Here is a 22,031-nt window from a genome sequence, read left to right on the forward strand (position 1 = left end):
TGTACCCCATCCTGGGCGACAGTCAGACTCTGCCTCACAATAAACAAAATAAGAAATCTGTAATTGGTTGTGATCAATTAGTTGTAAATGCCACTGCATGCAGATCAGCCTAGTTTCATTTTATATTCTTCTTCTATCTCCAGAATATTTAAAAGTTAAAACACTTCGATTTTTAGAAACTCTCATTAAATTTACCACCTAGCTGAAGATTCCTGAAGGACTTAAACAGAAAATCAATATCCCTCTCAAATGAACAGGGCAATAACTCTACTGAATATTAACTTTCTATTTCTCTCCATTCATAAAAGAGACGGAAGCATCATTATTCTCTAGTTTTATTATTTGTCAATTTTCCCAACACAGGAACTATAACTCATTTTGAGATTTTTTCAGTGCATTTCACAGCAAAAATGAACAAGGGAATCATTAAAATTGTTGTACACAAACCAACTTTTTCTTATAATTTACAATTTGTTGAAAAAATTATTGTTTTGCTGTTTTCATCCTACTAACCTCTTTAACAGAACACAATTTATCAGAGCACAAAGCTTAAACTTTTTATGATGATGCAACAGACACAGCCTCCTACAATGGCTGATAAACAACAGGTATGTTACACACACTGATTGGAAGACCATATCCGAAAAAACAGAGTAAGGCACCACTCTTGGGAAATTAAGGTAGCTTGCAGTAACAAGTGTTGAGCACCGTAATAAGTAGGTGCTCAATAAATACATGAATGAATGATGAAAGCCATAATTAGCTCTATTCTTTTAATTGCCAGCAATTCTTCAACCTCCACAAAAGACTTATTTAAAAACAGATTTGTACCTGAATACAACTTCCTGATCTTTTTTTCCTGATACCTTTTAATTTCATACTGTTTCTTTAGCATTTAAGTTTCCTCAAAAAATAAAAAACAAAACCATACCTTACATGTGCATTCAGTTACACATATAAGTTCTGAATTACTGACAAGTATGAATAGAATCATTTATTTTAATTTTTAACAGAGGTAAAATAAAGCATACTTATCCAAAGGGATAACACGTAATACTGGATATTAACCTAGAGGTGAAAAAAAAAGAAGGAAAAAAGTAACAGTTTTATTTTTTAATATTTGCTATTTTCTTTAATGCCTTAGTTCTGGAGAAAGGCTAAAATCTCATCATATTGACATGAACACATTTTTAAAAATTGTCTCTCAACTGTAATATTTAATAAAACTAGGTACTGAAAAATGTTCTGAAATTTTTCAAGTCAATGTTGTTTTCAAGTATATTAAAATGTTCAGAAGAAAAAATTCTCCATGGTTATATAATTCTGATCAATCTATAAATGTACTTTTTAAAAGAGAGTTCCAACAGAGGTGGATAATGGATAAGTTCCTCAGACACAGGCATACAGTCTTTTTGAAGAAATAGAATGCCTTGTTACCACAACCTGGTTGATTTTTTTTTTTTAACACTGATTTCAGGCACAATGGCTGAATCCACTTCTGGGTCATCTTTCTTCTCCTCTTGGTTGGTTTACAAGAGTAGTGAATACTTCAGTTATGGACAGAAAGAAAGACACAAACTCTGAAACAGAGACTTCACTTTTCACTACAAAGAAATCAAAGTCACTGAGTTCTCATTGTTGTGTGTATCTGCTGCCCCTATGCAAAAATAGGGGATTCAAACTTAATTGTAGGAGCAAGAACTGGATAAAAGATTGATCTACTGATTCAGGTAACAAGTTTTAAGATGGTATTGCTCACATCACATGAACAGGTTGGTAAGAGGTCCACTGCGTTTCTTTACCACTTTGGTCTTGCTTTTGGTATTTCGGTGCCCTAGTAGGTACATTCAGGTTTAGCTAGTTTCAGTCTGCCCAATCAGGAAGCAGGTCACTCAGTGCAATGACTCCATTCTGGGAGGATTTAGGGTAAACAGAGAAGAACCTCATTTGGTCGAGTTTTAGACAGTACGTGTCACTCTGCTGGTTGTGTTGTTGGAATTATTTTCCAAAGTGGTTTATGATAAACCCAGCCATCTCCCTGAAAGAAATAAAATGATAAAGAATCATCCCTCTAATGTTATCAAAATCACTAACCAAAACTAGAAGCAACACCTTTACTGAAATGGAATTCTATTTTCACATTCAAAAAAAAGTTTTTGTGAAAGAACAAAGTCTTTGTGCTTAAGACATCAAACAATGCCTATGGTTTAGCTAGGATTCAGGTGAGAAGGTATGGTATCGGAGGGTCTAGTTTGTGACCCATGAACATTTAATTTTGCAAGAACCATTTGTAGCAATTTTGCCAATTTCGCCAAGATGCTACAGATTGAGCCTCACTCACAGAGTTATGGGCAGCAGGCGGAGCACAGAGAAATGATCAGGAAGGTACTAACTGTTCTCCCCATCTCCACTGGCACCCCAGAACTCATTTTTTTTCTTTTTTTTTTTTTTTTCCCCAAGACAGTCTTGCTCTGTCAAGCAGGCTGGAGTGTAGTGGCGTAATCTTGCTGCAATCTCTGCCTCCCCGGTTCAAGTAATTCTCCTGCCTCAGCCTCCCAAGTAGCTGGGATTACAGGTGCCCGCCACCATACCCGGCTAATTTTTATATTTTTAGTAGAGATGGGGTTTCACCATGTTGGTCAGGCTGGTCTCGAACTCCTGACCTCATGATCTGCCCGCCTCGGCCTCCCAGAGTGCTGGGATTACAGGCGTGAGCCACCGCGCCCCGCCCCCAGAGCTCATTTTTAATGATATATAGATGTTCTCACTTAGAAACTCTTCTTTCTTAGAATCTGTTTCTGGTATATCTGCTTTTTTTTTTTTGGAGGCAGTCTTGCTATAGGTCACCCAGGCTGGTCTCAAAAACAGTTGGTATTTATATACAGCCATCCTACTTTTAAAAATAAAGATGTCTAAGTGATAGCAATTCAACAAAGCCTAGTAAGCTAATGTTCCCACCAAGTAGATACGTTTTTATCTTGAACACATGTATAACATACCTCTTTAATAAAATATTTTGTTTTCCAAGGTGTGCCTGTTTCCGTACGATGCCTTTCTTCAGTCCTCTGACGTTCTTCCAGGGTATGCTTATGCTCTGTGGCCTTATCAATTTCAGATTCTCTCAGAGAGTCTGTCACATTTTTCCACAATCGCCTGAAATCCAAAAACCACACATTTTACAAGCATTCTTTAAAAGAGATAATTAAATAGAATCAATACCCTCAAAATTACAGTAATTTTATAAAATAACATTTCCTAAATCACATCTACAATGTCATGCTCATGAATTCCAAGAATAATGATACTATGCTGCTGATGGTTATGTCCGGGATGCTGCTCCTTCTGCTTCTTTTTAAATTAAAAATAATTTTTATTTTTCCAGGTTATAAAAGGAGGATTTTTGTTTTTAGAAAACTTAGAAATTAACAAGTAAAAAGAGAAGTAAATTTTCAAAGTTGAAATGTAAGCAAGACCAACTGTGCTTCTGGACATGATGAAATAATGGGGAACACATTTATTTTCCTGCCTTCATCAACCAGGAAACAGGCAACATATAGTAAAATAGTGGTTTTCAGATACTGAGCAAAAGGCAGTGCAGGGCAGTGATCCTTGAGAAAGGAAACAAACGAGGGGAGTCCTATGAGTCCTCTAACTCGCTGTCCAGAGTGTTTCTAGGCCACACACAGGGAGAGGGAAGCTTAACAAATCTCAAGCAAAAAAAAAAAAATGCCACAATTTTTTAGGGAAAGAACTGTTTGTTGAACAAATGGTGCTGGGACAACTAGATATATATGTGAAAAAAGATGTAAAAAGTTAAACATAAAACTACCATACAACCCAGCAATTCCACTCTTGGGTATTTACCCAAGAAAAATGAAAATAAATATCTACACGAAGATTTGTAGGAGAATTTCCACAGCAGTATTATTCATCATTGCCCCCAACTGGAAATGCCCATCAGCTGGTAAATGGATAGGCAAAATGTGATATATCCATACACTGAAATACTATTCAGCAATAAAAAGCAATGAACCACTGATACATGCAATTAATACTTCATGGATGAACTTCAAAAACGTTATACTAAGGAAATACGCCAGGCATAAGAGATCACACATTGTATGATTTATATGAAATATCCAGAAAAGGCAAATTTATAGAGACAGAAAGTTAGTGGTTCTCTGGGCTGGGGGTAATGGGGATTAACTGTAAATGAACATGAGGGATCTTACGTTAGGATGAAAATACTCTAAAACTGATTTATGGTAATAACTGTACTACTCAAGAAAGTTACTAAACATCTTTGTTTTTTCTTTTTTCCTTTCTTTCTTCCTCCCTTCCTGCCCTTCCTCCCCACCTCCCTCTTTCTCTTCTGTTCTCTTTTCTTTTTTCTTTTTTTGAGACAGGGTCTCACCGTCACCCAGGCTGGAGTGCACAGTGTCACCATCTCAGCTCACTGCAACCTCTGCCTCCTGGACTCAAGCAATTCTCCTGCCTCACTTTCTTGAGTAGCTGGGACTATAGGCATGCACCACCATGCCCAGCTAATTTTTGTATTTTGAGTACAGACAGGGTTTCACCATGTTGGCCAGGCTGGTCTCGAACGCCTGACCTCAAATGACCCGCCCACCTCAGCCTCCCAAAGTGCTGGATAGTATGCCACAGGTCTTATAGTTCAAAGCCTTAAGGCTACATATGTATCTTAATGGCTCCAAAAGGTTTCCTAACACATTTCTGATACACATATCAGATGGCTCAAACATAAAAATGAATTTATAAGGAATTCTCCACAAATAATAGAGACATTAAAACAAAAAAAATCAAGACATAACAATCCTAAAGATAAATGCCTGCCCTAATAACAAAACTTCTAATAAAATGAAGTAACAACTTGCAGAACTACAAAGTGAAATATTCAATTGTAATTGGTAATTTTAATAACCAATTTCAATAACTAAACTCAACTGATAGAATAAATGCACAGAAAATCTGTAAGACTACATAAGACTAGAAAAATACTGTCAACTCATTTGACCTGACACTTATAGAACACACTCACCTCGGCCTCCTGAGTAGCTGGGATTACAGGCACATGCCACCACATCCAGCTAATTTTTATATTTTTTGTGGAGAGAGAGAGTTTTGCCATGTTACCCAGGCTAGCCTCAAACTCTTGGGCTCAAGAATACACATTCGTGTCAAGTTGCACATGAAACATTTACCAAGGCCAGGCGCGGTGGCTCATGAATAATTCTAGCACTTTGGGAGGCCAATGTGAGTGGATTACTTGAGGTTGAGTTCAAGACCAGCTTGGCCAACATGGTGAAACCCCATCCCTACTAAAAATATAAAAAAATTAGCTGCGTGTGGTGGTGCATGCTTATAGTCCCAGCTACTCGGGAGGCTGAGGCATGAGAATTGCTTGAACCAGGGAAATGGAGGTTGCAGTGAGCCGAGACTGCACCACCGCACTCCAGCCTGGGCAACAGAGTGAGACACTACTTTGTCTCAAAAAAAAAAAAAAATGAAAAAATGAAAAAAAGAAACATTTACCAAGACAGAACATATTCAGTCATTAAATCTAAATAAATTTAAAGAATTAAAATCATACAAAGTGTATTTTTTGACCAAAATGAAACTAAGTTAGAAATAAATAATGGAAAGATGGCTGGAAAATCTCTAAACATTTAGAAATTATCAACACTTTGGAAATAAGTTCATGAGTTAAAAAATAAAACCCGCAAAAGAAATCAGAAAATATTTTGAAATGAAAACACATAAAAAGTCATTGGAGAGAAATAAAGCAGTCCTCAGAGGAAAATCTATAGCATTAAACATTTAGGAAAAAAAAAATTGATGAGCTAAACCAGGGATCAAACTATGGCCCACAGCCCATTTTTGTAAATAAATTTTTATTGCAACATAACGGTATCTCACCATTGACTTATTGTCTATGGATGTTTCATGCTACAAGGGCAGAGTTGAGTAGCTGTGGCAGGGGCTATTTGATCCACTAAGGTTAAAATATTAATTGACTGGCCTTTTACAAAAAAGTTTGCTGACCCCTGACCTAAGCTTCTATTGTAAGAAATTAGGAAAAAAAAAAAAAAAAAAAGCAGATGATTTACAATATAAGGAGAAAAAACGAAATTTTATAAAAGAGCAACATTCAGTGAGAAAGAAAACACAAACAGACTAAATCAGTGAAGCCCATATCTGGTTCTTTGCATAAAATTAATAAACTTAGTCACATTGATGAGAAAAAAGGTATTACAAATATAAGGAATAAGTATGGGGACATCACTACAGATCCTACACAGATAAAAAAATCAGGTAGTATTAGGAACTACATGACAATAAATTTGACACATTAGCTGAAATGAACCAACTCCTTGAAAAACTACCAAAGCTCACTGAAGAAACAGAAAACCTTAACAGTGCTATATGTTAAACATATGTAATTTGTAATTCAAAACCTTCCCCTAAAGAAAAGAACAGAGCAATATCCCTCATGTATATAGAAACTACAAAATTCATTACAAAATTTTAGCAAATAATATGCAGAAGCATCTCTGTTTTTTTTTTTTTTTCTGAGACAGAGTCTGGCTCTGTCACCCAGGCTGGAGTGCAGTGGCGCAATCTTGGTTCACTGCAACCTCCACCTCCTGGGTTCAAGCAATTCTCATGCCTCAGCCTCCCAAGTAGCCGGAACTACAGGTACATGCCACCACACCCCAGTGAATTTTGTATTTTTAGTAGAGACACCCAGCTGATTTTTGTATTTTAAGTAGAGACGCCTGGCTGATTTTTGTATTTTTAGTAGAGACGCCAGGCTGATTTTTGTATTTTTAGTAGAGATGGGGTTTCACCATGCTGGCCAGGTTGGTCTTCAACTCCTGACCTCAAGTGACACACCTGCCTTGGCCTCCCAACATGCTGGGTTTATAGGCGTGAGTCACCACACTGGCCCAGAAGCATCTCTTTATCTGCCCATACATTCAGTCTGTGGTGATATACTGCTTTAAAGTATATATAGGAAAAATCTGGGCCAGGCATGGTGGCTCACACATGTAATTCCAGCACTTTGGGAGGCTGAGGTGGGCAGATCACCTGAGGTCAGGAGTTCAAGACCAGCCTGACCAACATGGGGAAACCCCATCTCTACTAAAAGTACAAAAAAGTCAGCTGGGCGTGGTGGTGCGCACCTGTAATCCCAGCTACTTGGGAGGCTGAGGCACGAGAATCGCTTGAGCCCAGGAGGCAGAGGTTGCAGTGAGGCGAGATCATGCCACTGCACTCCAACTTGGGTGACAGAATGAGATTCCATCTTAAAAAAAAAAAAAAATCTGGCCTCACACAGATACAGTTTGAAAAGAGAAGAATATTTTAACAGAATTTTCAAATAATTTGATTCTTTCATGTTTCAAAACTCGACAAGTGGTAATTTTAAAAAGCCTGGTTGCAATGTGGAAAATTAAAGAATGTCAATTGTTTTTTCAAATAATTTATATGGAAATCCACTGGTCTAATGTGCATCCTGAATGGATAATTTATCCATGCATGATTCTGTAATATCATGCATTAGTTATCTGAAAAATACTGGTTCATTGAGTTATGCAGATCTTCCAGATGCTGACATATTATACAATATTTTAAAAAATCATATTAAATAATATCAGCGCCAAGTTCACCAGAAAACGAATTGGGAAGTTTTTCAGTTCATGGTGGCAAATAAAATTTTCTAAAATTCTAATTTTGCCTTGAAGCTCAAATTTTATTATTAGTAACATACCGTCAAATTGTTTTTCTTGAAGTGTCACATTCACGTCTTTCATTTACAAAAAAAATGTCTACCTAACATTGAAATTAGAATAACCATAGTTTGTCTATCATTCTTTTAAGTAAACATCGTATTTCATGAACAAAGTGATTAGTTCTGCTTGTGACTCAAATAATTATACAAGTGCTCTTCCTTCAGATAACGACTATATTTCTTCAGTAGCCAGCACAAATGCTTATTCATATTCCTGATTTGTCATACAGAATACTAATAAGACATGTACTCAGCCAGGCATGGTGGCTCACGCCTGTAATCCCAGCACTTTGGGAGGATGAGATGGGAGGATCACTTGAGGTCAGATGTTCACGACCAGCCTGGCCAACACGGTGAAATCCTGTCTCTACTAAAAATACAAAAAATTAGCCAGGAGTGGTGATTGATGCCTGCAGTCCCAGCTACTCAGGAGGCTGAGGCAGGAGGATCGCTTGAACCCAGGAGGTGGAGGCTGCAGTGAGCCGAGATTACCCGACCACACTCCAGCCTGGGTGACAGAGTGAGACCCTGTCTCAAAAAAAGAAGAAAAAAAAAAAAAAAAAAAAAAAAAGACATGTACTCTGTAGTCCCAATTTTAAAAAACTAACAATTTGTATTGGTTTTTCAAGGACATCTTAAGAGAAGGTAGCATGCAAGTACATGGCAGTGAAGAATATAATGACTGCTTGTGACATTTGGTGCCACTGCCTAAATTAGTCCTAAGGCCCACCAGTGCTACCCACAGCACTCCTTTTGCACCATCATAAGAACCCACAGAGTGAAAAATGGTAAATAACATCTTAGTACTATTATAAAAAAATTGTGAACTTGCAGATGCCCTGAGAAGGTCTCAAGGACCCAGCAGGGGTCTGCAAAGCAAACTTTGATACCCTCTCCTTAGGATAAATCCCTATAAGAATTCTTTAAAAAATCATTATTGCTGTATTTTTTGACCCACTCTGAATGTTTGATTGTGGACATTTAATCCCTTTCACACCTACTTAGAAATTGTTTGGTTCCATTTATGTGATCTTAATGTAAGATGTTTAGTGGTTCCCTGTATATTTTTTTCTATTTTTAATTGATAGAGTAGTAATCCCTCATGACATAAAATTTAAACAGTACAAATAGGAATCTTATAAAAATTAAGTCTCTTTCCTATTCCAGATCCTAGTACTCTTTTCCAGAAGCAACCACTGTGAACACATTTTGGAAGCTGTACCTTATTAACACATATAGATCCACTTTATTTTTCAAGGTCTATGACGCATACTGCCAAAATATCCTCTACGAAGATTGTACTGGTTTAACGTCCAATCAACAGCATGAAAATGCCCATTTGCTCACACCTTTTCCCCAAAGAGTTATTATTGTAAAAACTAATTTGTCTTATTGTTTAATATGTACCTCTGAATTCTAACTACCCTTAACAATTTTTCATTTCCTTGGTTGACCATTTAAGACGTTCCTATATTTATGCACCACCTCTTTACATCCTTTGCCCAGTTTTTGTATTGGGGTACCTTTTTGTTAATAATTTAACAAAAATTTTTATGATAACGTTTTTAAGATACACACAGTAATTCTTTGACGGTAAATGTTTTTAATATTTTTGCTCCATTTACAATGTTTGGTTTTTACTAAAATGTGACTGTATATCAAAGAATCTCACAGCTGGCAAAGGGTTTAACATCAGATCAGACTAATGCTTTCAATTTACAAAGCTGATGCAAAGTGGTGAAGTGACTTGGCCAAGGTCACCAGTTAGTGAAAAGGCTTAGATTAAGATTCAGAGCATCTGACTCTTTCCTGGATAGATGCAAGGATGACATACCGGGATTCAAACGGATCCTGCTTCTCCAGAGGTCTCACTCTTTTCTTCGTCACTGCCAATTTAGTCAAGTCCACATACTTTGTTTCTCCATTGCTATATGTGAACTCAAGAACACTATTCCATTCCCCTTGCACTTTGCATACCACAGTGTTGGTGATGTTGTGCTTTACTTCAGCTGTAACCCTAGAAGCACATAGAAAAGAAAGATACACTCTAATAAGTGATACCATGTTTGTTTCTTAGATCTGAAACCCAAGAACACAGCCTGTGAATCCTGTTGAAATTAGTTATATACCTCACTTCAATATGTCAGAGCCAAAGTTAGATTCTTTGTATGTCCTATGACAGCTTCCTTCATAATTTGTTCAATATCAATTTTAGTCTTTAGAAAAAATGCCAGGAGTCAAATCAGAGACTTCATTATCATTAATGTCCAAATGTTATCTTTAAAATGTTTGCTACAAACAAAACTATAATACTAAAACTAAATGGAAATATGAAAAATATCAATATTTTATTTATTACAGTCTAAAAATGTTACAACATGACAATCTATTTAACTTTTTTTTACTAGTTAATTCTACTTATTGAAATATTTGGCATCCCTACATTTGAAGTTCTGGATACATCAATCCTATATTAAACTACATAAGCCTAATTTTAAATTTAGAAACCACACAAACCAATAAGAGGTAGAAAAATATAAAAGAATACATTAAAATGTTTAAAATGCTCTTGCCAAAAGAGAAAAATTAAAAGAGCACTGGTCTACAAAAACTATCATTATCACCACAGAACTCAGAGAGACCTTAAACATTACTGCTATTGAAGTTTAATGAAGAGTCACCACAGCCATATATATAAAATAGCTATATATATGGCTGTTTATCAACAGATAGCTGTATTGATGCAGCACAAATACATCAACAGGAACAGGCTAGGAATAGGAACAGGTGTAATTATTATTATTATTATTAGTTTTGAGACAGAGTCTCGCTCTGTTGCCTAGGCTGGAGTGCAGTGGTGTGATCTTGGCTCACTGTAACCTCCACCTCCTGGGTTAAAGTGATTCTCCTGCTTCAGCCTCCCACCTAGCTGGAGTAGCTGGGATTACAGGTATGCGTCACCATGCCCGGCAAATTTTTGTATTTTTAGTAGAGACGGGGTTTCGCCATGTTGGCCAGGCTGGTCTTGAACTCTGACCTCAGGGGATCCGTGTGCCTCGGCCTCCCAAAGTGCTGGGATTACAGGTGTGAGCCACCGTGCCTGGAATGTAGTTATTTTTAGTGAAGTATTTTATGTTCACTCTAGGACACAGATAACAGGGTCAGATCAGATAGAGGTTCAGAACTTAGGGAATGATAGGCAAAAGTTAGGGTCTAATCAGTGTACCAGAGAATGTGGCTTATCTAGATTCAAAAGGAAATCCAAAGACCAAAGTCTAGAGGTTCAAGTGACAGTTCAGGAATCCCAAGTAGCATTCGTCCGGCATAAGCTAAGGGAACAAGAAGGACAAAGTGGAATTCAGGGAATCCAGTTTCAGTTTTAAGCAAACGGTCTGTGAACTCAGCTCAAGGCAGAGGTGTAAGGAGCCCAATAAGCAAATTATTTATAAGCCAGATCTCTGGAATCTAAGAGCAAATCAAACATTCACAATCAAGAGTTAAGAGTAATTTTATCTACTAAAAATACAAAAAAAATAGCTGCACGTAGTGGCACAGGCCTGTAATCTCAGCTACTCAGGAGGCTGAGGCATGAGAATTGCTTGAACCCGGGAGGCAGAGGTTGCAGTGAGTCAAGATTACACCACTGCACTCCAGCCTGGGTGACAGAGGATGGCTCTGTCTCAAAAAAAAAAAAAAAAGAGTAGTTGTATAGTTGTAGCTCACTGGACACAAAGAACACCATGACTATCAGTCAACTTGATTACAGCAGGAATGGGAACCCTGGGTTATGCCTCAAAGCATACACACTTAAATAACTGCCCTGGTTTCTTGCCAGAGTGAATGTTTTTTGTGATGTCATTGCATGCTTCCTCTCTGATCCTACTTGCCAACATCCTTCCCTTCCTTGAAAATTTATCTCTATCAAACAGGATATGAGGAAGTAACACTGAACATTTATCTAGTCTATTTCCCATCCACATACACCATTCTAAGATAATCAGCTCCTCACTTGATCTTTCTTTTACTACCATAGCACATCTCTCAAGTTACTGTTATCTCTCATAAGGCTTTCCAATGGACAATCTTAGGGACCTGTTCATGACTGCTGGCTATTACAGGGTCCGTATTGTTTAGAGCAGCTACACAGCAAAAGCAGCGCGAAGACAAGTGGGGCAGGGGACACGAATCACATATACTACAGGCAGGCCATGAGGAACTTGCAAAGGAGCACAAGGAGGAAGAAGGCCTCATCACTTTGCTTATAACAATTCTTCACAACAGTCTAGGGCAACCAGCACACTTCTTCCATAAAGGACCAGAAAGTAACTGTCTCAGGATTCTCAGGCCAGACCGTCTCTATTGAAACTACTAAACTTTGTCACTGTAGCATGAAAGCAGACAGAAACAAGTACATGAATGTGCATGACTGTGTTCCAATAAAATTTAATTTACAAAACCAGGTGTCACTAAAGGCTTGAGCTCTTTACTTCCATTTATACAGTCCTTAGGGAACTGATCACACAGTAATACTATTATTGGTTTGCCATCCTTGCCCCTTGCCAAGACTGTAATCTCTTTAACAGGCATGGAATGGGTCTCATCTCTATAGCCCCATTTAGCACTTAGCAGAGTGCCTGATAAACAGTGAGTTTATTGCCTGAATTAATGAATGAGAAAACAAAACCTCAATTATATTATCACTACATAGAATAAGAGTGAGCAAAAGCATACATACACAAGAGGATGCCAGTGTGTGCATGGAGGGGGAGTTAATATTTTTTGAACATTTAAAATATGCTGGGCATTTTACATAAATTATTTGCCAAGCCTTGTGACTATCCCATTTCTGTAGATGAAGAAACTAAGGCTCAAAAATTTAGGTAAGGTGCCCCAAATCTCTCTCTCTCTCTCTTATTATTTATTTTGGACAGTCCTGCTCTGTCACCCAGGCTGGACTTCAGTGGTGAAATCATGGCTTACTGCAGCCTTGACCACTTAGGATCAAGCCATCCATCTGCCTCAACCTCCTGAGCAGCTGGAACTACAGGCATGTGCCATCATGCTCAGCTAACTTTTTAATTTTTATTCTTGTAGAAAATGGGTCTCACTACGTTGCCCAGGCTGGTATTAAACTCCTGGGTTCAAGCGATCCTCCCACCTCAGCTTCCCAAAGTGCTGGGATTAGAGGCATGAGCCACTGTACCCGGCCCCCAAATCTTGTAGTTAGTAAAATAATAGAGTCAGGATTTGAATATATGTCTAAAGGACTCCAAAGTCCGGTTCTTCCCAACACTTCTAGGTACAAATTTCCTTAAAACAACTTGACCTGAGGTCTGACATTACCATTATTTTGTAGCTATGATATACAAATAAGAAATTAGGTACTTCAGAGAAACATTTTATAGTACAAAGGGAAATTGAGAAAATAACCCAAAGAAATAAAATTCTGCTCCAATTCAAATTTGTCATTCTGCTTACATGCAGCAGCATGAAGAAACAGACTTCCTGCATAAACAGAAGATACAAAGGCGGAGCTTAGGAATTTGGAATTTAGGAAGTAAAAGCTTGTACCAAACTACCATAAGAAAGGTATATTTAAAAAGTTATGCCAATGATTAACACAAGGCAAAATAAGTTAGGTTATGGAAAACAATTCTTTTTTTTTTTTTTTTTTTTGAGACTCAGTTCCCTTCTTGTAGAGTGCAATGGTGTGATCTCAGCTTGGCACAATCTCAGCTCACGGCAACCTCCACTATTCCAGCTATTCTTCTGCCCCAGCCTCCCAAGTAGCTGGGATTATAGGCCTGTGCCACCACGCTCCGCTAATTTTGTATTTTTAGTAGAGACGGGGTTTCTCCATGTTGGTAAGGCTGGTCTTGAACTCCCAACCTCACGTGATCCACCCATCTCAGCCTCTCAAAGTGCTGGGATTACAGGCGTGAGCCACCATGCCTAGCCAAAAGTGATTCTTAATCTTAGGGAAATTCTGAAATACTTGGTAATTCTTTAAAAGCTGTCTGGTAAGAGTAGAAAGGAAATGGTTGTTGAATCAGATAGATCAGTTCTGTTGAAGGTCTTAAAGAGTCTCAATTTTCTCATCTATAAAACTAATACCTTTCCCTCATGGGGCTAGTAAGATTTTTTTTTTTTTTTTTTTTTTTTTTTTGAGACAGTCTCCCTCTGTCGCCCAGGCTGGAGTGCAGTGGCGTAATCTCAGCTCACTGCAACCTCCACCTCCCGGGTTCAAGCAATTCTCATGCCTCAGCCTCCTAAGTAGCTGGGATTACAGGTGCATGCCACCACGCCCAGCTAATGTTTGTATTTTTAGTAGAGACGCAGTTTCACCATGTTGCCCAGGCTGGTCTTGAACTCCTGACCTCAGGTGATCCACCCGACTCGGCCTCCCAAAGTACTAAGATTACAGGCATGAGCCACAGCCTCCCAAAGTGTTGGGATTACAGGCGTGAGCTACCGTGCCTGGTCAAGAATGGTTTTTAGAAGCAATTTTACCAAATGGTTAATTATATCCTATAAAAAACAGTTATATAAATGTTGCCAAAACCAAACTTAGATATTCAAAAATAAGATATTAAATAATTCCCTTTAACAGGTTAAGGTACTGGCTTCTTGTGGTTACTATCTAGGTGCTGATATCTTAACCATCAGGCAAGTTCTCCAAATCTAAGTCAAATTCTGGATCCTTTATGACTGAGGCAATTGAAAGGCTGTCTTAAAGATAAAAAATATTTCTAACACAGAAATCTAAGATTTCAACAAAGCACTTGCCTAGGATTTGAGCGGATCAGAATGTTCTCCTTGATAAAAACTTTGCCTCTCTCCACAACTCAGGCTTATGGAGATGAGATGGCCCTATATGCAGGTGAGAATGCAATTAAAATTTTACTTTCAAAGAAAAAAAAGATTTCTTGACCAAATCTACAATATCTCAAGTATGTACATCTTGTATCAATAAATGACATAGAATACAGAATATGCTGCCCTTAAGATAGTTAGCAAAGAGCTAAATCTTACATTGTTGTCCCATTCATCTCTAAGATGAGAATTGATAAATAGTAAAACATATGCTTTCTCGCTTTTTTAAAAACTTGACAAGTCAGCCTTTTAGATTTTCTAGATCCTGTCTCTAAGAGCTCCCTGAGATACCAGAAAACCACTGGTTATGTTAACTTAGCTTCAAATAGAAAATATTTTATTGACTGAAAGTTAGCTTTGGGTTTCACTGATGGTATATATAAAAAATTCACATGAAGCGTAATTACATTTTATGGAGAGCTACTGAAGAAGATACTGTCTATTACGTTACTCGATGTCACTATGTAAGGACACATGCAACAAATCCCTTTAGAATTTAGTGCCAGGAAAATAGTTTATCTTAAAAAAGTGATATGCTTCCTTTATCAGACACTGGGAAGTATGTTAAGCATCATGTTTCTTTATTTGCTTTAACAGACGAATCAAAACTAAAAATTGATTTTTTAGCTATAGTAATCATCTAATCCTAGCTTCACAGTACCATTGTCCTTACCCATCTTTATGGTATTATGACAGACTTTATTTTTAACTATTATATACAAGTTTTTCCTAAAAGCCTTACAAATGCTTTCCAAAAATAGTATCCTGGATTATAATCTCAGACTGAAAGCTTCTTGCAGGCAAAGTTAGTTTTTATTTTTATTTCTCTGTATCTCTAGTATGCAGAAAAGTTATAATATGTGTGTGTGTATATATATACACACACACACACACTACATATCCTAAAATCTTTATGATATTACACCACGCACTATATATATAGGCACCCTAAAGTGAGTGTGGAAAATGGGAACAGAAGGTGGACATGATAATGGGGAATAGTTAAGTAGGCTCACTTGGCTGCATCAGAGATAGATGTGGAAAATGAGCGAGTAAGGGAAGACAGGTAGAATATAATATATTTATACCAAATGCAGACAGCAGATAATGTGTCTGTCCCAACTGCAGAGAGCAGTTAAAAAAAAACTAGGCTATGTTTGAGGAAGGAGGCATGAGCATTAAATAAAGACATGGAGAAGACCTTAGTTATAATAATCTGTAAGCATAAAGAAGAAAAGGTGTCAAGAATAAGAAATTTGGCTGAGCATGGTGGCTCATGCCTGTAATCTTGACTCTTTGGGAAGCCAAGGATTGCTTGAGCCCAGAAGTTCAAAACCAGCCTGAGCAACATAGGGAGATCCTGTCTTTAAAAAAAAAAAAAAGAATTCCCTTTTTTTTTTTTTTTTTAAGACAGAGTCCTGTTCTGTCACCCACGCTGGAGCACAGTGGCACAATCACGGCTCATTGCAACCTCTGCCTCCCAGGTTCAAGCAATTCTCCTGCCTCAGCCTCCTGTGGCATTGCAGGCACCTTCCACCACACCCGGTCAATTTTTTTTTTTTTTTTTTGAGATGGAGTTTCACTCGTCACCCCGGCTGGAGTACAGTGGCGCAACCTCAGCTCACTGCAACCTCTGCCTACTGGATTCAAGCAATTCTCCAGCCTAGCCACCTGAATAGCTGGGATTACAGGCATGCGCCACCATACCCAGCTAATTTTGTATTTTTAGTAGAGATGGCGTCTCGCCATTTTGGCTAGGCTGGTCTCGAACTCCTGACCTCAGGTGATCCACCCATGACTAAAAAATCACATGTGACTAAGAAATACAAATATTACCCGGGTGTGGTGGCTCCCAGCACTTTGGAAGGTTGAGGCAGGCAGATCACAGGAGGCCAGGAGTTCGAGACCAGCCTGGCCAACATGGTGAAAGCCCATCTCAACTAAAAATACAAAAAGTAGCCAGGCATGGTGGCACATGCCTATAATCACAGCTACTTGGGAGGCTGAGGCACAAAAATTGCTTGAACCCAGGAGGTGGTTGCAAGGAGCCAAGATTGTGCCACTGCACTCCAGCCTAGGCGACAGAGTGAGACTCTGTCTCAAAAAAACAAATGACAAAAAAAGAAATACATCAATATCATTGAAAATAAGAAGTGCTGGATCTGGAAATGTATCACTGCAAGTTGCTTCCACCTAAGCATCTACTGAAACACATACACTGGCTTTAATCATTGTGCTTCCTGAACCATTCTTCAAGATTAGATATATTTCCACCCTAACTTGTAGCTATAGCTGCCTTCACTGAGGTCCAGATCCAAATCTGTATCCCTTAAAGGGAGAATTGGGCCAGAGACTACAAGTTCATTTGTTAGAAATTCTATTGTAAAGCTCACTAGTTACTTCATCTGGAAAATTTTTAAGAGTAGATATCTTAATGTTGCTACTTTTAAAAATAGAGCATGATATTCAGAATGCCTTAAAAGATGAAATATTTTAAACAAGAAATAAACATGAATACAAATCCAACTTCACATAAAACAGAGCAGAAAAAGAATAAGGAGTTGTAATACAAAATCAAAATGGAAGAATAAGAACGAGATATCACTAAAATGTGCTTACCGATGCAGTTTGCCACCATAAAATGGCTTGGTATGAAAAGTGATGCTGGCTGAATATCCAGTTTTTGCACAGTTGACACTGACTTTGCCACCCAGTTCTACCCAAGGAACAGTCAAAATTGACCGAGCATATGCACAAGGTAGAGAAAATGTGTACTCTTCTCCATGCTCCAACAGACTAAGGATACCTGAATGTGAAAACATGAGGGTGGTTAACATCTTTTTAAAGAAACAGCTACCGAAAAAATCCATATTAATTTTTTTCCTGTCTAGTAAATAAGCATCATTATTTTTCCTAATCTTCATTTAACTTTCATAAAACTGACTTCATTTATAACTATATCTGACAATAGTACCAAACAATAGTGAATCAGGTTTATTTTCACTATGGCCTTTCTGTCAATTTGAGGTTCATGGGTCCAGTAAATGTTACAGTGGAAACATTTCAAGGGTTTCCTCCAATGCTCCTAAAAATATTTTTTTTTTTTTTTTGAAGACGGAGTTTTGTGCTTGTTGCCCAGGCTGGAGTGCAGTGGTGTGATCTTGGCTCACTGCAACTTCTGACTCCCAAGTCAAACGATTCTCCTGCCTCAGCCTCCCGAGTAGCTGGTATTACAGGTGCCCACCACCACGCCTGGCTAATTTTTTTTGCATTTTTAGTGGAGATGGGGTTTCACCATGTTGGCCAGGCTGGTCTCGAACTTCTGACCTGAGGCGATCCACCTGCTTTGGCCTCCCAAAATGCTGGGATTACAGGCGTGAGCCACTGTGCCTGGCTCTTAAAAATAATTTTTTTAAAAAGGCCTTCAGTCAGAGTTTAAGACAATGGTATGCTAAAATTTTATCATTAGTATGAATAACTTTTTAGCAGTTTGGGAATAACTAGATGTTCAATGTATTAAGTCACAGACATTGATCTAAGACAGTATAATGGGAAAAAATTGTCCTTCATTCTATTGTATGTATATTAAGAAAGAAAAGATGTTGTTTGATTATAAAAACTATGGTCATAATAATTTTGTTTGCCAAATTATAAAATATTTATGGTGAAGCTAGAAGAGATAACAGTGGTGGTTTTCAAACAAATGTTATTCTAATGGAGAAAGGAGCCTGTTACATATTAAGTGATGCTAATTAAAGATGGTTTAAAAGGTTTTATAAAAAGGGGACTACATTAATAAATAATCACTCTATACTAGATAATTAAGGGATACTAAGGATACTCAAGCTACATTACTAACCTTCTAAACTCATTACCTGTGTCATCAACAGACCACATATTGAAGTGGATATGTACTACTAGTCCAAATGTTTATGGCATCTCCCTTTTAATAAATGCTCGTTAAGCACTCACTTCTTAATGTTCACAAATAAGGGGAAGTGTTTAAATATTTTAATATAGTCAATTTTTAGGATATGCGAATAGACAAAATGAGATTCTAAAGTAGCCTACATAAAGCAACATCAACTATTTTTTTTTGTATTGCTCTTAGTCTTCACAAAGGGAAACAATAAATTAAGGTTTATTGAACCATTTCATAAAATACATGGTTCTGGCTATAATATATTTATACATAATGAGAGCTGTCAGATGACAGACAACATACTTGTATATATTTTAAGTCTTTTTTTTTTTTGAGACGGAGTTTCACTCTTGATGCCCAGGCTGGAGTGCAATGGCACAACTGTAACCTCTGCCTCCCGGGTTCAAGCGATTATCCTGCCTCAGCCTCCCAAGTAGCTGGGATTACAGGCACCCGCCACCACACCTGACTACTTTTTTTGTATTTTTAGTAGAGACAGAGTTTCACCATGTTGGCCAGGCTGGTCTCGAATTCCTGAATTCAGGTGATCCACCCACCTCGGCCTCCCAAAGTGCTGGGATTACAGGCATGAGCCACCGCACCCAGCACCATTCCTGATTTTTACTTACTTTCTGTTGCGGATATCGATAACCATTTAATTTCCAATATATTCCACTAATATATAGCAGCACAATAAAAAATTATTTACATACCTCCTTTATAATTAAAGCATGGTTAAGATATGAATGCTTTTCTCCATTTCTTTTTTAAAAAATTTTACATTTGAGACAAGGTCCTCCTCTGTCACGCAGCTGGTGTGCAGTGGCACCATCACGGCTCACTGCTGCCTCAATTTCCCGAGCTCAAGTGATCCTGCCACCTCAGTCTCCCAAGTACCTGGGATTATAGAAGCAAGCCACCATGCCCAGTTAATTTTTTTAATTTTTTTAAATTTACTTTTGCAGAGATAGGCTCTCATTATGTTGCCCAGTCTGGTCTCCAACTCCTGGGCTCAAGCTATCCTTCCACTTTAGCCCAGCAAAGTACTGAGATTACAGATGTGAGCCACTGTGCTCAGCTCTTCTTCACTTCTTGAAGTATTTCCTTTCTTGTAGTGTGAGAGGCTACCATTCCCAGATTCTTACTGTTACATGAACTGGTAAGACTAACTGTCCTTTGGAAGAGTGTCAAAGAATATGATTCTAAATGTGTCTATTCCTTAACCTTTATGACCTTAGACATGTCTCATCACCTCTAGACTTTTTTTTTTTCACTTATAAAATAAGCAAATTGATCTATGAAGTGCTTAAGGCTAATGTCATGGAGTTTATAACCAAGGGTAGCAAACTTTTTTTTTTTAACTAATAAAATATGAATGATTTCAGCTGGGTGTAGTGGCTCACTTGAGCTCACAAGTTTGAGACCAGCCTGGGCAACATGGCAAAATCTCTTCTCTACAAAAAAATACAAAAATTAGTTGGGCATGGTGGTGCATGCCTGTAATCCCAGCTACTGTGGAAGCTGGGGTGGGAGGATGGCCTAAGCCTGGGAGGCAGAGATTGCAGTGAGCCGAGATGGCCCCACTGCACTTCAACCTGGGTGACACAGCTACACAACGTCTCACACACACACACACACACACACACACACGAGAGAGTACTTTCTAATGTTATAAAAGTTGTAATTAACTTGAAATATTATTTGGAAATTGGTAAGACATACTACAACAGAACTTAAAAATGGGGAAAACTGAAAAAGAGGATATTTTCTTCATAATGACTAAAACACAATCTCAAAATATTAGAGTGACAGGCTTAAATGATGCCATGCTTACATTGTAAAATGACATTCAGAGCAAAGTGTTCTTTGCATAAGCATTTTCCTTTAACATAAAAGTGGTAGTTTTTTTCCTGTCATTATATTTTCATTAACTCTTCAATAATTTCTGTGGAGATTTTTGTTTTTGTTTCATATTCTTGGTCAAAAAACACTGTATTTCCAAAAATAATTTTTTACAATCTTCTGAAGTAGAATTAAATTTTATCAGTATGTATTTTTAAATATTCTATGAATAGCACCTAAATATTCTATGAATAGCACCTCTGGCCTCCATCTCCTAAAGTGCTGAGATTACAGGCTAATGCCTGGAGGTAGAGGCCAAAAGATCACTTGAGCCCAGGAGGAGTTCATGACCAGCCTGGGCAACATATTGAGACCCTGTCTCTAAAAAGAAAAATAAAAAAAATTAGCCTAGCATGGTGGTGCATGCCTGTAGTCCTAGCTACTTGGGAGGCTGAGGCAGGAGGATGGCTTGAGCCAAGTAGGTCAAGGCTGCAGTTAGTTATGACTATGCTACTGCACTTCAGCCTGGGCAACAGAGCAAGACTCTGTTTCTAAAAAAACAAAACAAAACAAAACAAAAAAAACATTAAAAAAAAAGATTTACCTACATTTTTTTGTGATTTTTATAATAATAAAAATTTGGGAGCAACCTCAATGTCCAAATAAAGGGAAATGTTTAAATAAAAGATGGAAAATATATTTCATAGAATATTATGCAGTCATTAAAATGTTTTATTAATGACATGAGAAAACAAATATATTTAATTAAAAAGCAGGACACAAAACTATATATATTATTAATTCTAATTTTATAAGGCTAAAAGTCCTGAATATACACACACAGAAAAAGTATAAAATATTAAATTTTATATATATATATATATGGATGGAGGCATTACAGAAGCTTTTATTTTCTGCTTTGTACTTTTCTAGTTTTCTAAATATTTGATAAGAAATATTTAAAATCGCCAGGCACGGTGGCTCATGCCTGTAATCCCATCACTTTGGGAGGCCGAGGCGGGTGGATCATCAGAGGTCAGGAATTTGAGACCAGCCTAACCAACATGGTGAAACCCCGTCTCTACTAACAATACAAAAATTAGCTGGGTGTGGTGGCATGGTGGCAGGCGCCTGTAATCCCAGCTACTCATGAGTCTGAGGCAGAAGAACTGCTTGAACCTCGGAGGCAGAGGTTGCAGTGAGCTGAGATCGCGCCACTACACTCCAGCCTGGGCGACAGAGTGAGACTCCATCTCAAAAAAAAGAAAAGAAAGGAAATATTTAAAATCAGAAAAAAATAATTTAAAAAGAGAATTTACATTAGTTCATAGATATACTCCTCCCATCCCCCCAAGAAGCATTCTGGAACACTCTAGGAATTGAAGCTAAAAATTAACTTAACATTTTAAACTTATAGTTAATATTTATCTAGGGTTCCTAAATTTAAGATTGTAGTTTGATATTAAAAATTGTAAAACAGGCACTTGACCTTCACGTGCCTGCTTGGGTTTCTTCCAAACGAACTATCCTTTCTTTCCTGTTCTTTTTTTTTTTTTTTTTTTTTTTTTTTTTTTTTTTTTT

At 37.6% G+C, this 22,031-nt stretch overlaps 1 protein-coding gene across 1 annotated transcript in view; it reads right to left on the reverse strand.

Moving 5' to 3' along the window:
• Positions 1–322: 322 nt before the first annotated feature.
• Positions 323–22,031, reverse strand: part of OSBPL11 (oxysterol binding protein like 11) — an 89,392-nt gene continuing 67,683 nt past the window's right edge. The window contains exons 12-15 of the mRNA XM_025375394.1: positions 17,306–17,492; positions 9,648–9,830; positions 3,000–3,153; positions 323–2,038 (exon numbers count right to left, since the gene is read on the reverse strand). Coding sequence (XP_025231179.1) covers positions 1,973–2,038; positions 3,000–3,153; positions 9,648–9,830; positions 17,306–17,492 — 590 coding nt within the window. The 3' untranslated portion in view covers positions 323–1,972. The remainder of the gene's footprint in view (positions 2,039–2,999; positions 3,154–9,647; positions 9,831–17,305; positions 17,493–22,031) is intronic.

Source organism: Theropithecus gelada, chromosome 2, assembly GCF_003255815.1.
Source record: "Theropithecus gelada isolate Dixy chromosome 2, Tgel_1.0, whole genome shotgun sequence".
Classification (NCBI taxonomy): Eukaryota; Metazoa; Chordata; class Mammalia; order Primates; family Cercopithecidae; genus Theropithecus; species Theropithecus gelada.